The sequence below is a fragment of the Erigeron canadensis genome, chromosome 9 (assembly GCF_010389155.1).
Source record: "Erigeron canadensis isolate Cc75 chromosome 9, C_canadensis_v1, whole genome shotgun sequence".
Lineage (NCBI taxonomy): Eukaryota > Viridiplantae > Streptophyta > Magnoliopsida > Asterales > Asteraceae > Erigeron > Erigeron canadensis.
This window is the reverse complement of record NC_057769.1, coordinates 1,781,965-1,797,730: the sequence shown is the minus strand read 5'-3', so window position 1 is coordinate 1,797,730 and position 15,766 is coordinate 1,781,965. Positions and strand designations below refer to the sequence as shown.

The 15,766-nt window shown below is 33.9% G+C and overlaps 3 protein-coding genes across 3 annotated transcripts; 2 read left to right on the top strand and 1 right to left on the bottom strand.

Moving 5' to 3' along the window:
* The first annotated feature begins 1,934 nt into the window (after positions 1-1,934).
* Positions 1,935-8,416, top strand: LOC122583930 (probable galactinol--sucrose galactosyltransferase 2). The gene is made up of 14 exons (XM_043756306.1): positions 1,935-2,140; positions 3,084-3,309; positions 4,231-4,463; positions 4,589-4,679; positions 4,824-4,872; positions 4,979-5,070; positions 5,172-5,279; positions 5,370-5,486; positions 5,860-6,412; positions 6,752-6,819; positions 6,911-7,045; positions 7,141-7,358; positions 7,731-7,819; positions 7,906-8,416. The coding sequence occupies exons 2-14, from the start codon at positions 3,119-3,121 to the stop codon at positions 8,245-8,247; spliced, it is 2,286 nt and encodes a 761-aa protein (XP_043612241.1). The 5' UTR covers positions 1,935-2,140; positions 3,084-3,118; the 3' UTR covers positions 8,248-8,416.
* On the bottom strand, positions 8,378-10,606 carry LOC122583931 (basic transcription factor 3-like). Its single transcript, XM_043756307.1, has 6 exons — positions 10,518-10,606; positions 9,375-9,442; positions 9,100-9,248; positions 8,956-9,012; positions 8,839-8,877; positions 8,378-8,744 (listed from the first exon to the last, which is right to left on the bottom strand). The coding sequence occupies exons 2-6, from the start codon at positions 9,440-9,442 to the stop codon at positions 8,560-8,562; spliced, it is 498 nt and encodes a 165-aa protein (XP_043612242.1). The 5' UTR covers positions 10,518-10,606; the 3' UTR covers positions 8,378-8,559.
* Positions 10,607-12,207: 1,601 nt separating this feature from the next.
* LOC122582051 (zinc finger AN1 and C2H2 domain-containing stress-associated protein 13-like) lies at positions 12,208-14,561 on the top strand. Its single transcript, XM_043754399.1, has 2 exons — positions 12,208-12,472; positions 13,676-14,561. Exons 1-2 carry the CDS (start codon positions 12,374-12,376, stop codon positions 14,414-14,416), a joined length of 840 nt encoding a protein of 279 aa, XP_043610334.1. The 5' UTR covers positions 12,208-12,373; the 3' UTR covers positions 14,417-14,561.
* The last annotated feature ends 1,205 nt before the right edge of the window (positions 14,562-15,766 follow it).

The window sequence follows — 15,766 nt, the reverse complement described above, 5'->3', positions numbered from 1 at the left end:
TTTAACAATAACGTAGAAGTTTCTTTTAGTTAACCAATTAATTATTAATGAAAGCCCTGATAACTATTACTAGTAAAATCTTGTTTGAAAGAATCAAGTATCACTAATAAAAACAAAAAGAGGATAAATTAATTAAGTGGCGTCATTGAATCTCGGCATTATTAAAAAAAAATGTTAAACAAAACTCTTAAGGCTTTATTTAGCGTGTATAAGAAAATTGTACATTTTTATATCAAAAGTCCACCTTCTGAATTTTATGGTAAGTATACAACTATTTAATGCACCATAATGAAAGTCTTTAAGGTTTTGTTTAACAAAATATTTTTTTTTAATTTACATAATATATTTTATACATCATTATTGACAACCTGTAGATTTACAAGATATTACGGCACATTATTCGTCACCTACGCAATGCGTGAATACCATACTAATCTTTCAAAACCATATCATGTTCCATCGAGTTTAAACCCATACTAACTACAACCACCTTTTAATTAAGATACTTGCTATATATATCTTGATATGTTTCAGATATATCACGTCTCCTTACTTTTTGGCTCATATGAAATCTTGTGGTCGGTTGTTGTATGAAAAAGACCATTGACATATATGAAATGATTACGTGGAATTACTTTGATTGGTACTATAATTTGGTAATTGAGGTCCATTATTGATGCCTGTGAAATATATCATCAATTAATTAATCAATGATATATGGACTAGAAAATGCAGTGAACCTGCTATTTCTGGATTCTACACGTGAACGAACCTTCGGGACTTGTGATGTTTCAACGGGCCAATAATACTCGTGCAGTCAGAATTGCACCCATCTTCATTTGTTTGTTGTATGTAGAGTATATTTGCCGGTTTCTCTTTTTAATTAAACCATAAATAACGAATAAGAAAACATATTATCATTTTACTCCATTTTCGGATGTGTAAATACATAAAGAATTGTTTAACTAAGTAAAATGGTTTACATGTTTAACTAGCAAGTGTTACAACTTGTGACCTTCCTAAGAATTTTAACTTGGCTTTTGTGTTTATTATATATCTAGATTATATCTCTAATAATCATAGGAAATGACATATAATTCTTTTTCCTCGTAAACAATGTAACAAACAATATAATGTACTCGTAACATTTTTTATAAAAAAAATATAACTCTTTATTTAGTGTGATTTTTTTTATATAGTACCATTTATCATCTTAAGGGGGTATTTGGTATAATGAAATGGAATGAGAAATACTTCCCATGTTTGGTTGTAATGGAGAATGAGAAAGAGAATCGAGAATAGGGAATCGATTCCATTACCTCAATTCTCTATGAAATGTAGAGAATTGATGGGAATGTAAATTTTTAAATTTTTTTTTTGTTTTAGTAATGTTATATGTATTAAATTTGATTATCATTTAAAATTTAGTATTTTTTTTTTATATTCATTCGCTGCTTGTACCAAACGATGAAATCGATTCTCTTTCTCATTATATTCATTCTCTATTATATTTTCATTTTCTTTGATTCACTCATACCAAACACCCCTAACACCTTCTTAAGCAATCAACACACTAAAAAATCCAAAGACAAAAAACAGCACATCTAATCTAGACATATACAATTATTATTGATTATATGATATAGACAAAGAAGTGCTTGCCAACTTGGTACTCTCTATCATTTGTATCTTAAATTCATTATTAAAATACAATAAAATTTAAGGTTTCTTAAAAGATATGCATACCTACCGGTTCACATGGTTAGCATTTCAAAAAATCTATATTTAGAAGGGAAAAATATGTAAAAATATCATGTACCAACCATCCAATACTTATCACCCACGTGGCATGAATTTGTTTGACATGTAATCCTTTCACAAGTATATAAACCCCCCGCCCATAAGTTATGTCTTCCAAGTTTAAACTTGTTACATTTTGTGACATAAAAGTGTTCGTTTCTTGTTGCTAATTAATTTTATCCAAAATCTCTCGAAAGAAGCTCGCATTTCGACATCCGAGGTGTGATTCTTCTGTGCTGATTATATATATAAGCAGAGGTTTTGGTTGTAACTTGGGTCTCTAATTCGAGAAGCTTAAGCGAAACAAAGTCTTTTGTCAAGGATAAATTCGAAGAAAAAGGTTAGTTTTAAGTACTGTTGACGATTAAGAAGTTTATTAGAATGTTTTCTTTTGCATCTTATGATCGATTGTTTTCCATGTTAAATTTTATATTTCATTATTATGTCTAACATTTATCGTGTATTTGAAGTTTCTTGAAAATTTCATGAGAATCATTAGAAAATGAATTTTTAAGAATAAGCCCAAAATGTATTCATACATACATGCACAAAAACTTTAGGATCAAAATGATCCGGGCTCTTAGATTAAATAATGAACGGTCTAGATTGACCATCATATGTGATTTCGTATGATTAAGGCAATCTCAAAATATGTAGTATTTTTTTTTATGTATAAAAAATGGGGGTTAATTATCCTTTTCGTGGACGCAATAATGGAAATATTGAAGAGTTGTTGCTAGTTTTGTATTTTCCTATTGATGGAACACAACAAAGTTTAATGATATAAATACAAGCGACAAAGATTTCCTTTTTCGGAATATTGGGCAACCTTTATAAGTTTTGACAAAGCAATTTTACATATCTATATGAGTTTTGGTAAACCTTGTAGTTAAGGTGAATTAAATTACTATTCAGTTGGCTATAAAAGGTACAATATTTTTATGTATGTTACGTACGGGCTGCATTTAACATTTAATATTTTCCAAAATATATGTGTTTCTTGTTAAATCAAATTAAACATTTTACATAGAAATAAAAGTCAAATGAGGCGCCGCTAATTCTTTTTAGATCGCAAACCCAAGACGTTTAAAAACTACTCCGTTCATAGACCTTGCCATCATAACATTACTGAACCCTTTAGAATTATTGTGGTTTTGGTATCTGGATTTCATGGCACAAGTTTAGAAATATTGTGGTTTTGAGTATTGTTAGTGTAATATATATGCAAACATACTAAAATGGAAATGTACTCATGTTTTTTTTTTTTTTTGTTAAAAATGTAGTTTATCGTTAGAGACTGTTAATATCGTGTGACAAGATGACGATTACGCCAAAGATCTCTATTGATAATGGAAACCTTGTGGTTCATGGGAAAACTATCCTTAAGGGAGTTGCAGAAAACATTGTGTTGACTCCAGGTTCAGGGTCAGGGCTAATAACTGGTGCATTTATTGGTGCATCATCTTCAAATAGCAAAAGTCTTCATGTTTTCCCAGTGGGAGTCTTAGAGTAAGTTTTGGACTCTTTTTATATATTCATTCCTCATTTATTGGTGATGAAAATAACTCAAAACAAATGTCTATGAGATTTGAACCTATAATTTTTGATAATCTTTGGTGGGACACGTCAAGGGTAACAATAATATTTGACACGAGACAGAAGTTCAACCTCCTAACTTGTTTAAATGTTTTTCAGGCCAGTTTCAGGATGGATAGAGTTTTCATAGCCCTAAATATTACTTGTATATAAGTTTAACCTCCTAACTTGTTAAAAACTACAAATAATATCGTAATTATCCTCACTTTTAGGTTAGCGTGAACAAATTATAAAAAGTTGTAACGCTTTTATGTGTAAACTATATTAAACTAAAAATGTGTATAAATTTATTCGGTGTGAAGTTTTAAAAATCCACAATTTCAGTTGTGGACTTTCATATTTAATTTGTCACAACACTCATGTCTACACTAATTATAATATGTAACGTGGACAAAAATGGTTTGACAAATTAAATATGAAAGTCCATACTTAAAATTGTGGATTTTAAAATTTTATATCTTTTAGTGTAGATAATAAGATAAAGTTCTACTTGTGTAGTTTTACACACATAAAAGCGTGACAAACTTATATAATTTGTTCGCGCTAACTAAAAGTGTGGATAATTGCATTATTATTTGTAGTGACCCCCAACCTGTTTCGCCTATTTAGATAAAAGGTTACACAGGTCTTGTCTGGGTTTGGGTTAGATATTTTTTCTACACTATTAACTGAATGGGTCAGGTTCTTGGGTGATATCTACATGCCAAAACTTGCTAACCTTAACTTGACACAAACTGCCACACCAGTATGTCCTTGTAGAGTACAAAAAGCATATGATATTTGATAAATATCTAATATTTTGAAAACGTCGATTTTGATTTTCAATTCAAACAGGGACCTACGATTTATGTGTTGTTTCCGTTTCAAGCTATGGTGGATGACTCAAAGAATGGGAACATGTGGAAAGGATATTCCACTAGAGACACAATTTATGCTTGTGGAGAGCAAGGACAACAATGATAACAGTCCCACAATCTATACCGTATTTCTTCCACTCCTGGAAGGCCAATTCCGGGCTGTTCTTCAAGGCAACGACAAAAATGAACTAGAGATTTGCCTTGAGAGTGGTTAGTACATTAATCTGATAAAGACATTTTTATTCATATCTGATCACACAGTAACACCTTAATGCCTTAGTAACTTATGGTTTAACTAACTATTGATATATGGACATATGGTTGCTATTACTCAGGGGACCATGCAGTTGAAACTAACCAAGGGCTTAACCTTGTCTATATGCATGCTGGAACAAATCCCTTTGAGGTCATTAACCGGGCTGTCAAGTAAGTGCACTTATCAACTTTGTGTAATTTTGTTGGATTTTAACGCGGATATTTAAAATTTAAAAAAAAAACAAACTTAATCTGGATGTAGGAAATCATATAATATCACTAAGGTTTCTCAAGTAAATTTGTGTTTCTGAACAGGGCTGTGGAGAACCATATGCAAACATTTTATCACAGAGAAAAGAAAAAGGTAAGAAAGCTCATATCATTAAAGTTTCCTAAATGAGAATAGATTTATGTCTTATTTTCTCTTTTCGTTTTTATCACTTTTTCAACTTTGCTGGTTGATATAATAGTTACCCGGATTACTTGACTGGTTTGGCTGGTGCACATGGGATGCGTTTTACACTGAAGTCACTGCAGAGGGAGTTGAAGAAGGTCTCAAAAGGTAATTTCAATTGGTACTTCATATTTTAGTTCTTACATCAATTTTTAAAGGTAAAGAGAGCCCCGGCTTAAAAATTGAACATTTACGGTTTGCCATTGCAGTTTATCAGAAGGAGGGACTCCACCACGGTTCTTAATCATAGATGATGGTTGGCAACAGATTGGTAACGAGAACAAGGACTCTAATGTTGTTGTACAAGAAGGGGCACAGTAAGTAATCCAATCAACATAATTACCTTTTTCTCAATGTAAGAATTACTTTATTGCTTAAGTTGACTTGGGCCTTAATAAATCTTGCAGGTTTGCAAACAGATTAACAGGAATCAAAGAGAATGAAAAATTCCAAAAGAAGAAAGATGACCATTCCCCGGGATTAAAGCATGTCATAGATGAAGCCAAGGAAAATCATAAAGTGAAGTATGTTCACTATAACTTCGTTAAGTTTTTCTTCTTTTGCTCAACTCTTCTAAAAGTTAACTGATCAGATTAGGTGAAAACGGTACTCCCTTTGCTCCACATAGTACATACTTAGCTTTAAGTATCAAACGAGCTACTTATAAACTAGTAAGAGAAGTTTATATGTTGATATAAGATCATGTAAGTTCATGCACAAGGAAGACGGAACAAGAAAAATGTAAAATTACCACTGGTACATTATCACATGAACATGGGAAATAGTCAACTGCATTACTGATATTATACTTGCATATAGCCTTTTGGCGACTATCACATGCCTCTTTCACTATTTGGCCTATTGCCAGCCATAGAAAGCTCACTCGGGTTATTGCAGGTACGTATATGTTTGGCATGCTCTTGCAGGCTACTGGGGCGGGGTCAACCCAAGTGTGGCTGGGATGGAACATTATGACCCGACTATGGCATACCCGGTTCAATCACCAGGTGTAAAGGGGAACCAGCCAGACATAGTCATGGATAGTCTTTCGGTCCATGGTCTGGGTCTGGTGCACCCCAGAAAGGTTTTCAACTTCTACAATGAGCTTCATGCATACCTTGCTTCATGTGGAGTTGATGGAGTCAAAGTCGATGTTCAAAATATAATTGAAACTCTCGGGGCAGGTCATGGTGGTAGAGTTTCTCTTACACGGAGCTACATCCAGGCTCTTGAAGCTTCGATTTCAAAGAACTTCAGAGATAATGGATGTATTGCTTGTATGTGCCATAATACTGATGGGCTCTACAGTGCTAAACAAACTGCAATTGTTAGAGCCTCTGACGACTTCTATCCTCATGACCCTGCTTCTCATACAATCCATATTTCTTCCGTGGCTTATAATACACTATTTCTTGGGGAATTTATGCAACCTGATTGGGACATGTTCCATGTAAGTAATTCGCTATAGGGCATAAAATAGGCGGTTTTGATGACTGGTCATGATGGCTACATTTCTGATACAGGTCAAAACGGGCCATCTTGACCCCTTTTTGTCCCAAACGTTTAATATCTTTTGAAAAATTAACTAGTCTGAATGATAACTTCACAGAAACTTAATCCACTGTGAGGTTTCAAGCTAAACTTTTTTTGATTTACCTATTTAACTATGTAGAGATAAGATAACCCAAATCGACCCATTCATTAGTAAATACACAAATTATTCAAAAGCTTTTTTTTGGGTAAGATGTATTAGCTAACTTGTTTTCTATTTCACTAACCAAATATGCAGAGCCTTCATCCAGCTGCTGATTATCATGCTGCAGCCCGAGCTATTGGTGGAGGTGCCATTTATGTTAGGTAATTAATCATGTTTCTTATTCTTTTTCATAAAGGTTTAGGATATAAACATGAAAAAGACCATACACTAAATTGGATTTTGTTTAATTAGCGACAAGCCTGGCAACCACAACTTTGATCTATTAAAGAAGTTGGTCCTTCCAGATGGGTCAGTGCTTCGTGCCCAATTGCCCGGAAGACCAACGCTCGATTGTCTTTTTGCTGATCCAGCTAGAGACGGGATCAGGTATTTGCTCTTTATTCCCAAATTTAGTTGATCATTCTTGCTATAGCCATTACATTTGTTTAGGGAAGTTGACTTTGACTCTAATGTTTCTGCAGTCTGCTTAAGGTTTGGAATGTGAATAAGTGCACAGGTGTAGTTGGTGTATTCAACTGCCAGGGTGCCGGTTGGTGCAAAGTTGAAAAGAAAACCCGTATCCATAATGCATCTCCTGGCATTCTTACTGGTTCTGTTCAATCCACTGATGTGGACTCCCTAAGTCAGGTAGCTGGTCAGGACTGGCATGGGGAAACGGTGGTGTATTGTCAAAGATCAGGTAGCATACCATTTCAAACTTTCTAACGTAGCAAAAGTTAAGGGTCGGCTAACACGTCAAAATGGATAATTCTTTTTATTGGGCACGAAATGACCAGGTAGCTGACCCGTGACACTTTCTGACCAAAATTCGTCTATCCTTGCAAAACGTTTGGTGAGTCAATATCACTAACAATCTTAAAACTTTAATAAAGTGATTCAAGAGTTTCATGGCGTTAAAATTACACCTTTGACGATTTTTGACCCCTTCCACCCAATAGAGACAAAAGATCATCGGATTGAACCTCTAAATAAGTAAATGTGGCAAAACTACCACATTGACTTGAAATCGGAATGAGGAGTTCACAGTAATCATGAATATTCGATTTTTCAGGCGAGATAATTCGGTTACCAAAAGGTGTATCTGTACCTGTAACACTCAAGGTCCTCGAGTATGAACTATTCCATTTCTGTCCTCTAAAGGTTAGTCTCTTTCAAACCTTGGACCGCAACATATCCACATAAATTATTTTTACTGAATGAACTGAACTTACTTCTTCATTTAACAGGAGGTAGCAGATAACATATCAGTTGCACCAATAGGTTTGCTCGACATGTTCAATAGTGGCGGCGCGGTGGAGCAATTTGAAGTCCACGCAGCTCCAAAAACTGTTGTCCATGGCGACCACTCCAACCCTCTACTCGAAAACCCACCAGTAACTGCAACAGTGGCTCTAAAAGTACGAGGATGTGGTCGATTTGGAGCTTATTCATCACAACGCCCTCTCAAGTGTACTGTGGATGGTGCTGATACCAAGTTCGACTATAATGATTCAAATGGATTAGTAACCGTCATGGTACCACTGGCTCAAGAGGAGATGTACAAGTGGTCTATTGAGATCATAGTCTAGAGATGAGATGTCTTGAAATGTGTTGATTATTTATGAGTTTTCACTCACATTAGTGAGCAAATTCTATATGTATCAGTCAAGCTAAAGTATCATTAGTTATGAGTGTCTCTTAAAATGGTAACAAATGTCATTTGTTGGCAATAAAGGAGCTATTACTTGTTATTAAAAACTGCATTCATGTCTAAAGACTTGCTCATAAGATAAATAAAGAGATAAAAACCTCTTCTTGCAAGTTCAGAATTTAATTAACAAACGTACATATGCATAACGACAAGTGCTCCTACCAAACCCAAAAACAACATAACAAGTATCCTATGATTTCTGTCCTTCCTCGGCAACAGCTTCAAAAGTTTCACCCTCAACAAGTTCCGGGACTTCATCATCATCCTCTTGTATTGTTGACATAGCAGCAGCGCCATCACTCGCACCTGGTGCTGCCTGCTGCTGCTTCTGGATCTGCTCAGCCAACTTCTTCAGATTATCCAAGTTATCAGCCCCTGTATAACATCCACGAATTATATCTCTATAATTTTAGATACAAGAAGTCAAAACCTACGCATTGAAGATATAGAATATTGAATTTTTACATACCCAGATGGTTAAAAAGGGTTGGGATCATATCTTGCAAATCTAAAGCACCACAAAAACATAAATCAGTCGTATGCATACTAGATTTGGCAGAGCATTAGAAATAAATAGGGAACATACTCTTGGTTTGAGAAGGACCGCTAACAACCCAAGTGTTGGCATTAACAGCGGCTTGAACTGAAACAAAAGGCATATAATTTTATACAGCGTATTCAGTTAACAAAAACCTAGCAAACAAATGAAAGCATCTTTCATAGTTGGTACCTTTAGGGTTCAAAAACTGAATAACAGTGTCATCCTTGAAAATGTTAACTTCTTCAATTTGTGGTATTCCTTGTACCCCTATTCTTTTCAAAGTGCTTTGCAGCCTTTTGTCATCCGTGGTTGTTGTCTTATGCACTGCCTTCTTCTTTCTGCAAGTCAAGATATACAAGAAACTTAGAATAGATAAACTAACATGAAGAAGAATATACTGTACAAAATCAAACACTAATATACATACAAACATAATAAAATCAAGCTTAAGAGAGAAAGTAGACCTTCTAACGCTACCCTTGCCACCAGTGCGAACAGCACCAGCCATCTTCATCAGCTTTTCAACATTCATCTGTCGTAATACAAAATAAAAATTGGTTAAACCTGACATATATATGTGCAGGAAAATAAGGTAACAATCTGTTGATTAACAAAAATGTGGCGTGGTCTGCAATTCTGTATTGGCATTTTGACATATAACTTTAACATGAGAGAACAAAAGACAGAACTACACTTATTTCATAATCACAAGAGAAACAAAAAGGGCTTGTCGTATAGCATTACAACTTTTGAATCAATTTTACCGATATATGAAATGCTAGAGATCATTCTTTAAACTTGTAGTTGCTTATTTAGAAATGCAAACTTCCTTTTAAAATAAATAGATACCATTCAAACTTTCAAAACAGATTACCTACTTAATTAAGACACACCGACTTAAACGAACAAGGCCAACATATTTGTTACACACAACCAACTAATACTAAGCACAAAGACACTTCTTATACAACAGCAAACTGTCAAAACAAAATTACCAAAACACTAACAGCTTCTCAAAAACCTTTCAAACAAGCTAATAAACATAATTTTGAGTCCCATCCAAACACTTCAAAGTACTTATTACTCGATACTTAGATACGCTAAACCTGAAAAATATGAATAACAATCCAAAAAACCTCATTTTAACACTACTTACCAACTTAAATCTACCCGATAAGCCGATAAACATAACATAATATTCTTTTTCAAACCTCAACAAGTACATCTAGTAAGTGCTTTTTAAAGATTTTCTCAACAAACTATTTTACATCAGTGTGTACATATATATATATATACACTCACACAGAGATATACAAATAGATAAGAACAACCAACTAAAAAACATTATTCTTAAAATCTTACTCTAAAATATATACATAGATAAACTTACAAACACAAAACACAATACATACAGTGAACTATATCTATACACTAAAAACCCTAATAACATCTTTATCTAAAAAAATATCACTTTTTGGCATACAAATACACATATATAGATACACAAAATTTATAGATCTTATGAAATGAAAGTAAATAAATTAGAAATAGCATGAGTTAATTTACTAAAATGAAAAATAGATTGAAATAATGGAAATTAATTTTACCTTGATGAAGAAATAAGAATATAGAGATAGAGATAGATACAGATGATATACAAAACCCTAGCGGTCAGTGGTTTTGGTGAGAAGATTTTTATTTATAATGTACAAATATTTTCATTTTGTTCCCCTCAATAATTTTATAACTGCAAAAGTAATCCTTTCATCTATTAACTTTTGTTTCATAAATCATACTCGTAATTAGTTGATATTAGCGTATCTATACTCCCTTAATAAGCAAACTACCCCACCCCTTTTTTAACACCTCTATCTTTAAAATGTCTTTTATGCCCTCCTAATTTACACTAACCTATTTTTTATCCATCACGCTCATTACACACACATACGTCATCCGATTTTCGATTTCCTCTCCCTCTCCCCTTCTCTGATTTTCTCCCCCCATATACACCATCCACCACCGCCCCAAATACCACCATCCACCACCGCAATCCACCTTCTATGTACGCTATTCCCCCATAAACACCATCCACCACCGCCCCAAAAACCACCATCAACCCACCATCCACAGCCGTCGGCTTATTTTTTTTTCTTTTTCATCGCTACCGCCCCACGAACCACCGGCGTTTTTTTCTTATTCCCCACTGCATCGCGCGGGTACAACGCTAGTTTCTTATACACATGTGGATGAAAGTAATGAATTGAACACCCACATACTTCTATTTTTCGAACGTAAACAATAAACACACACTTGAAGCTTGTATTTATCACAACAAATTAATTTGTGTTTCACGGTCCATTTCAATACGTGTAGATATATTGTTGGTCACATGTATAAAAAATGGACCGTTGTCGTAACATGCCATATGATTTTACAGTACTTTTTTCTTCCAATTCAAGTCCTCCAAAAAAAAATGGGCTTATTTTACATTTTCCATTTCTTCTCGTTTGGTTGTCACAGTAAATTTATACAGTAAAAGCTAATGAAGTTGGCTGGTTCATTCTCAGCAATGGGAAAAGGAGGCAGATCCAGCCCACAAATAAGGCTGCACAATGGATCACCCTCCAATGAAGCCCACAATGTAATGGTTTTCTCTTACTGGGCCCTAAGCCAGAGGAAGTCCAAAATTGTCCCTAAAAACTAAACTAGGATAACTTAATGTATACTTTACAAAATTTCATAATTACATCAATGAAGTTTTTGAAAAATAAGGGAAGTACATTCTAATTTGGGTCTTGCTAATGAGTCCCTATGCATTTTCATTAACATGTACAAAATAATTGTATCTTTTTTATAAAATTATGGTGTGAACTTTTGATATAACTTTCCTATGCATTTACGTTTGTCTTGTGCAATACAAGTGATTAGTGAGGTATTTCTAAAAAAAATGTATTTTCGTAGGGGACATAATTGTTTAGTTTTTGGAATATATGAATATTTGATGGAATTAAATTTTGAATTTTGTTATTTAACATGTTAGGCTAACTTAAACGATTCTAAATATCAATCTGGACTTCTAACAAATTTTCATATATTAGAGAGCGTATTTTAATAAAAATAAAAATAAATTACAAAGGGTTTGACAAGTTAAAATGTGTATGGAACACAGTCAAAGAATGGTTGGTAAAATATTACAATTAGCTCCATCTAAAATTACCAGTATGCCCTTTATTTAATTATTTGGTAGTTGCTTAACACCTTCCCAATCCATCATCATCTTCCCTGTCAAAACATTCTTGAAACTTTCGATTCCGCGTGAACGACATTTGATCGTGGAAATCGAAAGTTTCAATCTTTATCAAATTCCCATATCTAAAATTTTATAATCATCAACACCCACAAAAACAAATCAAAATTTTTTAGTTATATCTTATTTAATAATTGTTAGAAGAAAACTTAAGTAATGGGAACACCGGCTTTTCCAAATCTTGGAAAACATTGTAGTGTTGATGATTGCAAACTCATTGATTTCCTTCCTTTTACTTGTGATTGTTGCAACAAGGTTATGTTTTTATTCAAACTATTTGTTTTTTGATTATTTATTACTCAGTATTATAATTGTTGTTGTTTTTTAATTTCTTTTGATGATATTTTTGTGATTCTTGATGTTATCATTTATTGTGAAAATTAGTTCATGCCATAGTATAAAAACGGAGGTTAGGACTTATAGATTTACCTTTTTTCTCATGTTAGTTGTGGGACTCGTCTGATAATCGGTCGGTTATCCATATTCGGTAGTCACCATTGCTAGTTATTGAAGAAGAAAAATGTTTTTTTATGAATATTTTTGGATAGAACAAATGATTACACTAGACATTATATTGCTTAATTTGGGGATTTTAATCTGTACAAGAGATCATTGTCACAATGTAGATCATTGTTTTGGTTAGATTATATTTATAGCTTATGGGCTTATTGATAATCTTAACAAACTAGTAAGCTTCTTGTTGATGGCTTTGCGGATGATTGAATTAAGGTTATGGCTTATTTAAGTACAAAAGCTCACAATTCTACTCAAAGAAAAGTACACAAGCTCAAGTTGATTAGCGCATAAGTTGTGAATCTGTCTTTTTGGTTATGATAACGGACTAGCTCTAGTGTTCGGTATAATTGCAACGTGAATACATTACTGATAATCAACTAGGTTTTGGTGACTATTATCTTATTTTTCGTCTCGAATATGGATTAGAAACAAAGCTATCTATTATATTTTGTTATGGGATATCCTAACCATTTCTTTCAACAATATCCGACACATTTGGTCCAACTAGTCTAGGCAGTGGGTACGACACATGGCCCATGGGTTTTTAGCTGAAAGTTACCCTTTACAAGAATTGAAGAGGAAGCAGAACCATATAACTTAATTGAATAAGAATTAGAATCACTTGATCGAGTTCAATAAATTAGAAGAAAGGAAATAGTACTCATATGTGCTTCAATTTGATATTGTAATCACTAGTTTTCTAGATGCTTGAATGTTTGAAAAGTTTTGGTTATAAAGGATATATAGGTAAAATGACAGAAAATGAGATTTCTGTGAAAAAGTGTGTGGTTTATTAAGATTGACTTAAAAGAAGGGTAAAACAAGAAAAAAAATCCACCTTTGTTAATCAGATTGTTGAACCTGTTATGAGACTGAATGACTAATAATCCAAAACTGGCCATTTTTGTACTTATATATATATATATATCCGTATTCTTGCAGGTATTTTGTCTAGAACATCGGAGTTACACTACACACAAATGTCCAAACGCCAACAAGAATGATCGCACTGTAGTCATCTGCCCGCTCTGCGCAAAAGGAGTTCATTTAGTCCCCGAACAAGACCCAAACATAACATGGGAATCTCATGTTAACACAGATTGTGATCCATCAAACTATGAAAAAGTCACCAAGAAAAAGAAATGCCCTGTACGTGGTTGTAGAGAAATCCTAACATTTTCCAACACAATCCAATGCCGTGATTGTACTATTGATCACTGCTTGAAACACCGGTTAGGACTTGACCATAGTTGCCCTGGACCCAAAATGTCCGAGCCCACATTTTCATTTTGGGGGTTCTCAAATAGCCAAAAACAAAATACGCCACAAACACGAACCACCACGGGTCCTGTATCCTCCTCCTCGTCATCATCAAGCTGGAGTACAAGTTTAATCAATGCAGTTTCATCCCTTGTGCTCAGTGATGATAGAAATAGTGAAGTGGGTCGTAAGGGTGGTTCTAGCGGAGGGGGTGCAGGTGGCCAAGTGGAACAATGTCCAATATGTAATATGAAATTTTCTAAGGTTGCAGCATTGATAGATCATGTGCAGATGATTCATGAAAAGAAGGGTTTGATGAAGGTAACTGTTGATGTATGTCCAAAGTGTAGCAAAGGGTTTCGGGATCCGGTGGCGTTAGTGGAGCATGTTGAAAGAGAACATAGAGGTATATCTAAAGCTTAAAAGAAAGAGTCATCTGTGCTATTTAATCGCGTTGTAACACCCATGTTTCTATTCCATTCTTTTAAATTAAAAAAATTGCGATCACAGTGATTGGTAAATTGAACCCAGGTTTTAAAATTCAATGTAAACAATATTGTTTTGTAAATCATAGAAAAAGGAGTGTTTCCAAATTAGCCTAAAGGAGTGTTTCCAAATTAGCCTAGTTGAGGCCGTTATGAACCTAGCATTAGCAAATATCAACGGAAAATAATTTTGTGGCCTGCCTTTTTTGGTTATGCCGACTTAGGTGGTCAGATAAGAAAAAGAAAAGAAAAATATTCGTTGTTCATTAGTTTGGATAATGGTATGAAATCAGAAGAGTTTGATCTTATAAACATGGGATTAGTTTCCTGGAATGTAACTATCTTTGACCGAATGTCTATAGTAGGAAAAAACTAAAGTTATGTGTATTGTATGTAAGCAATCTGAAAAAATGTTGCGCAGAGCTTAGTTTTGTGTTTAATGAACAAAAATATTGAGGCTTTTTGATAAATCTTGAATTATGAAACATTCTTGAAGAAGAAGAAGAAGAGATTTGGCATTGATTTGAAATTGAGAAAGTGAATTTGAAACGAGGAAATGAACAAGTTATGGACATGTTTTTTTTTCAAATTAGATTGGACAGTGTCGTCAACTTCTCGATCAATTCAGAATCAAGAACCAAAAATTATTATTATTATCATGATAATTTATAAGAAAGTTGTATATGGCGACTCTGGAGAAGAACCCTAATAGCGATTCCTATATTAATGAAGAAGCTATTAATGGATGGAAAAAGGTGGAATACAAAGAAATCATCAAACATAAACGCCTCGTCGTGTCATATTCAAGCTATGCATCAAAAACCACGTAGGTTATTGTAATTTTAATTGTGATTAAGTTTTTTTTTTTTTTATTTATAAAAGTGAATTTCGTGTCGCAATTTCACAGCGTGAGGTCTAACATATGTTGTCTTAACCGGGTCCGCGTTAGAGAGCTCCCTCGAAGTAGAAATGTCTATTTCAAATACCCGATAGAGAAAAACCCCTTACTAATCCGCTTGAAGGCACGCCGATCAATAGAGGTAAACCCGCCCTTTCGTACTTGAACTTAGGTATACCCAAGCCAAACCTTCATAGAAAAACTTGGTGGAGCCTACCAAGAGGTCCTAGGTTCCTATAATAGGTTTCCTCTGAAATTGAAGTTGGGTATATGAAGAGGCATGTCATTGAGCCCAAATTTGCCGCTAAAAAAAAAGTGGGTTACAAAGAGTCTATTAAATTAATACATGGAAACTAATACTATGAAAACTTGATATATAGAATATAATAT

What these genes read in the sequence shown, in the direction of transcription:
- LOC122583931 (XM_043756307.1), bottom strand. Translation starts at nt 9,442, where the DNA reads ATGAATGTTGAAAAGCTGATGAAGATGGCTGGTGCTGTTCGCACTGGT. An exon ending in TCAGTTTTTGAACCCTAAAG is followed by an intron (nt 9,013 to 9,099) that starts GTACCAACTATG and finishes CTTTTGTTTCAG; the next exon opens with TTCAAGCCGCTGTTAATGCC. An exon ending in CGGTCCTTCTCAAACCAAGA is followed by an intron (nt 8,878 to 8,955) that starts GTATGTTCCCTA and finishes GTGGTGCTTTAG; the next exon opens with ATTTGCAAGATATGATCCCA.
- LOC122583930 (XM_043756306.1), top strand. Translation starts at nt 3,119, where the DNA reads ATGACGATTACGCCAAAGATCTCTATTGATAATGGAAACCTTGTGGTT. An exon ending in GTCATTAACCGGGCTGTCAA is followed by an intron (nt 4,680 to 4,823) that starts GTAAGTGCACTT and finishes GTTTCTGAACAG; the next exon opens with GGCTGTGGAGAACCATATGC. An exon ending in ATCACAGAGAAAAGAAAAAG is followed by an intron (nt 4,873 to 4,978) that starts GTAAGAAAGCTC and finishes TTGATATAATAG; the next exon opens with TTACCCGGATTACTTGACTG.
- LOC122582051 (XM_043754399.1), top strand. Translation starts at nt 12,374, where the DNA reads ATGGGAACACCGGCTTTTCCAAATCTTGGAAAACATTGTAGTGTTGAT. An exon ending in CTTGTGATTGTTGCAACAAG is followed by an intron (nt 12,473 to 13,675) that starts GTTATGTTTTTA and finishes GTATTCTTGCAG; the next exon opens with GTATTTTGTCTAGAACATCG.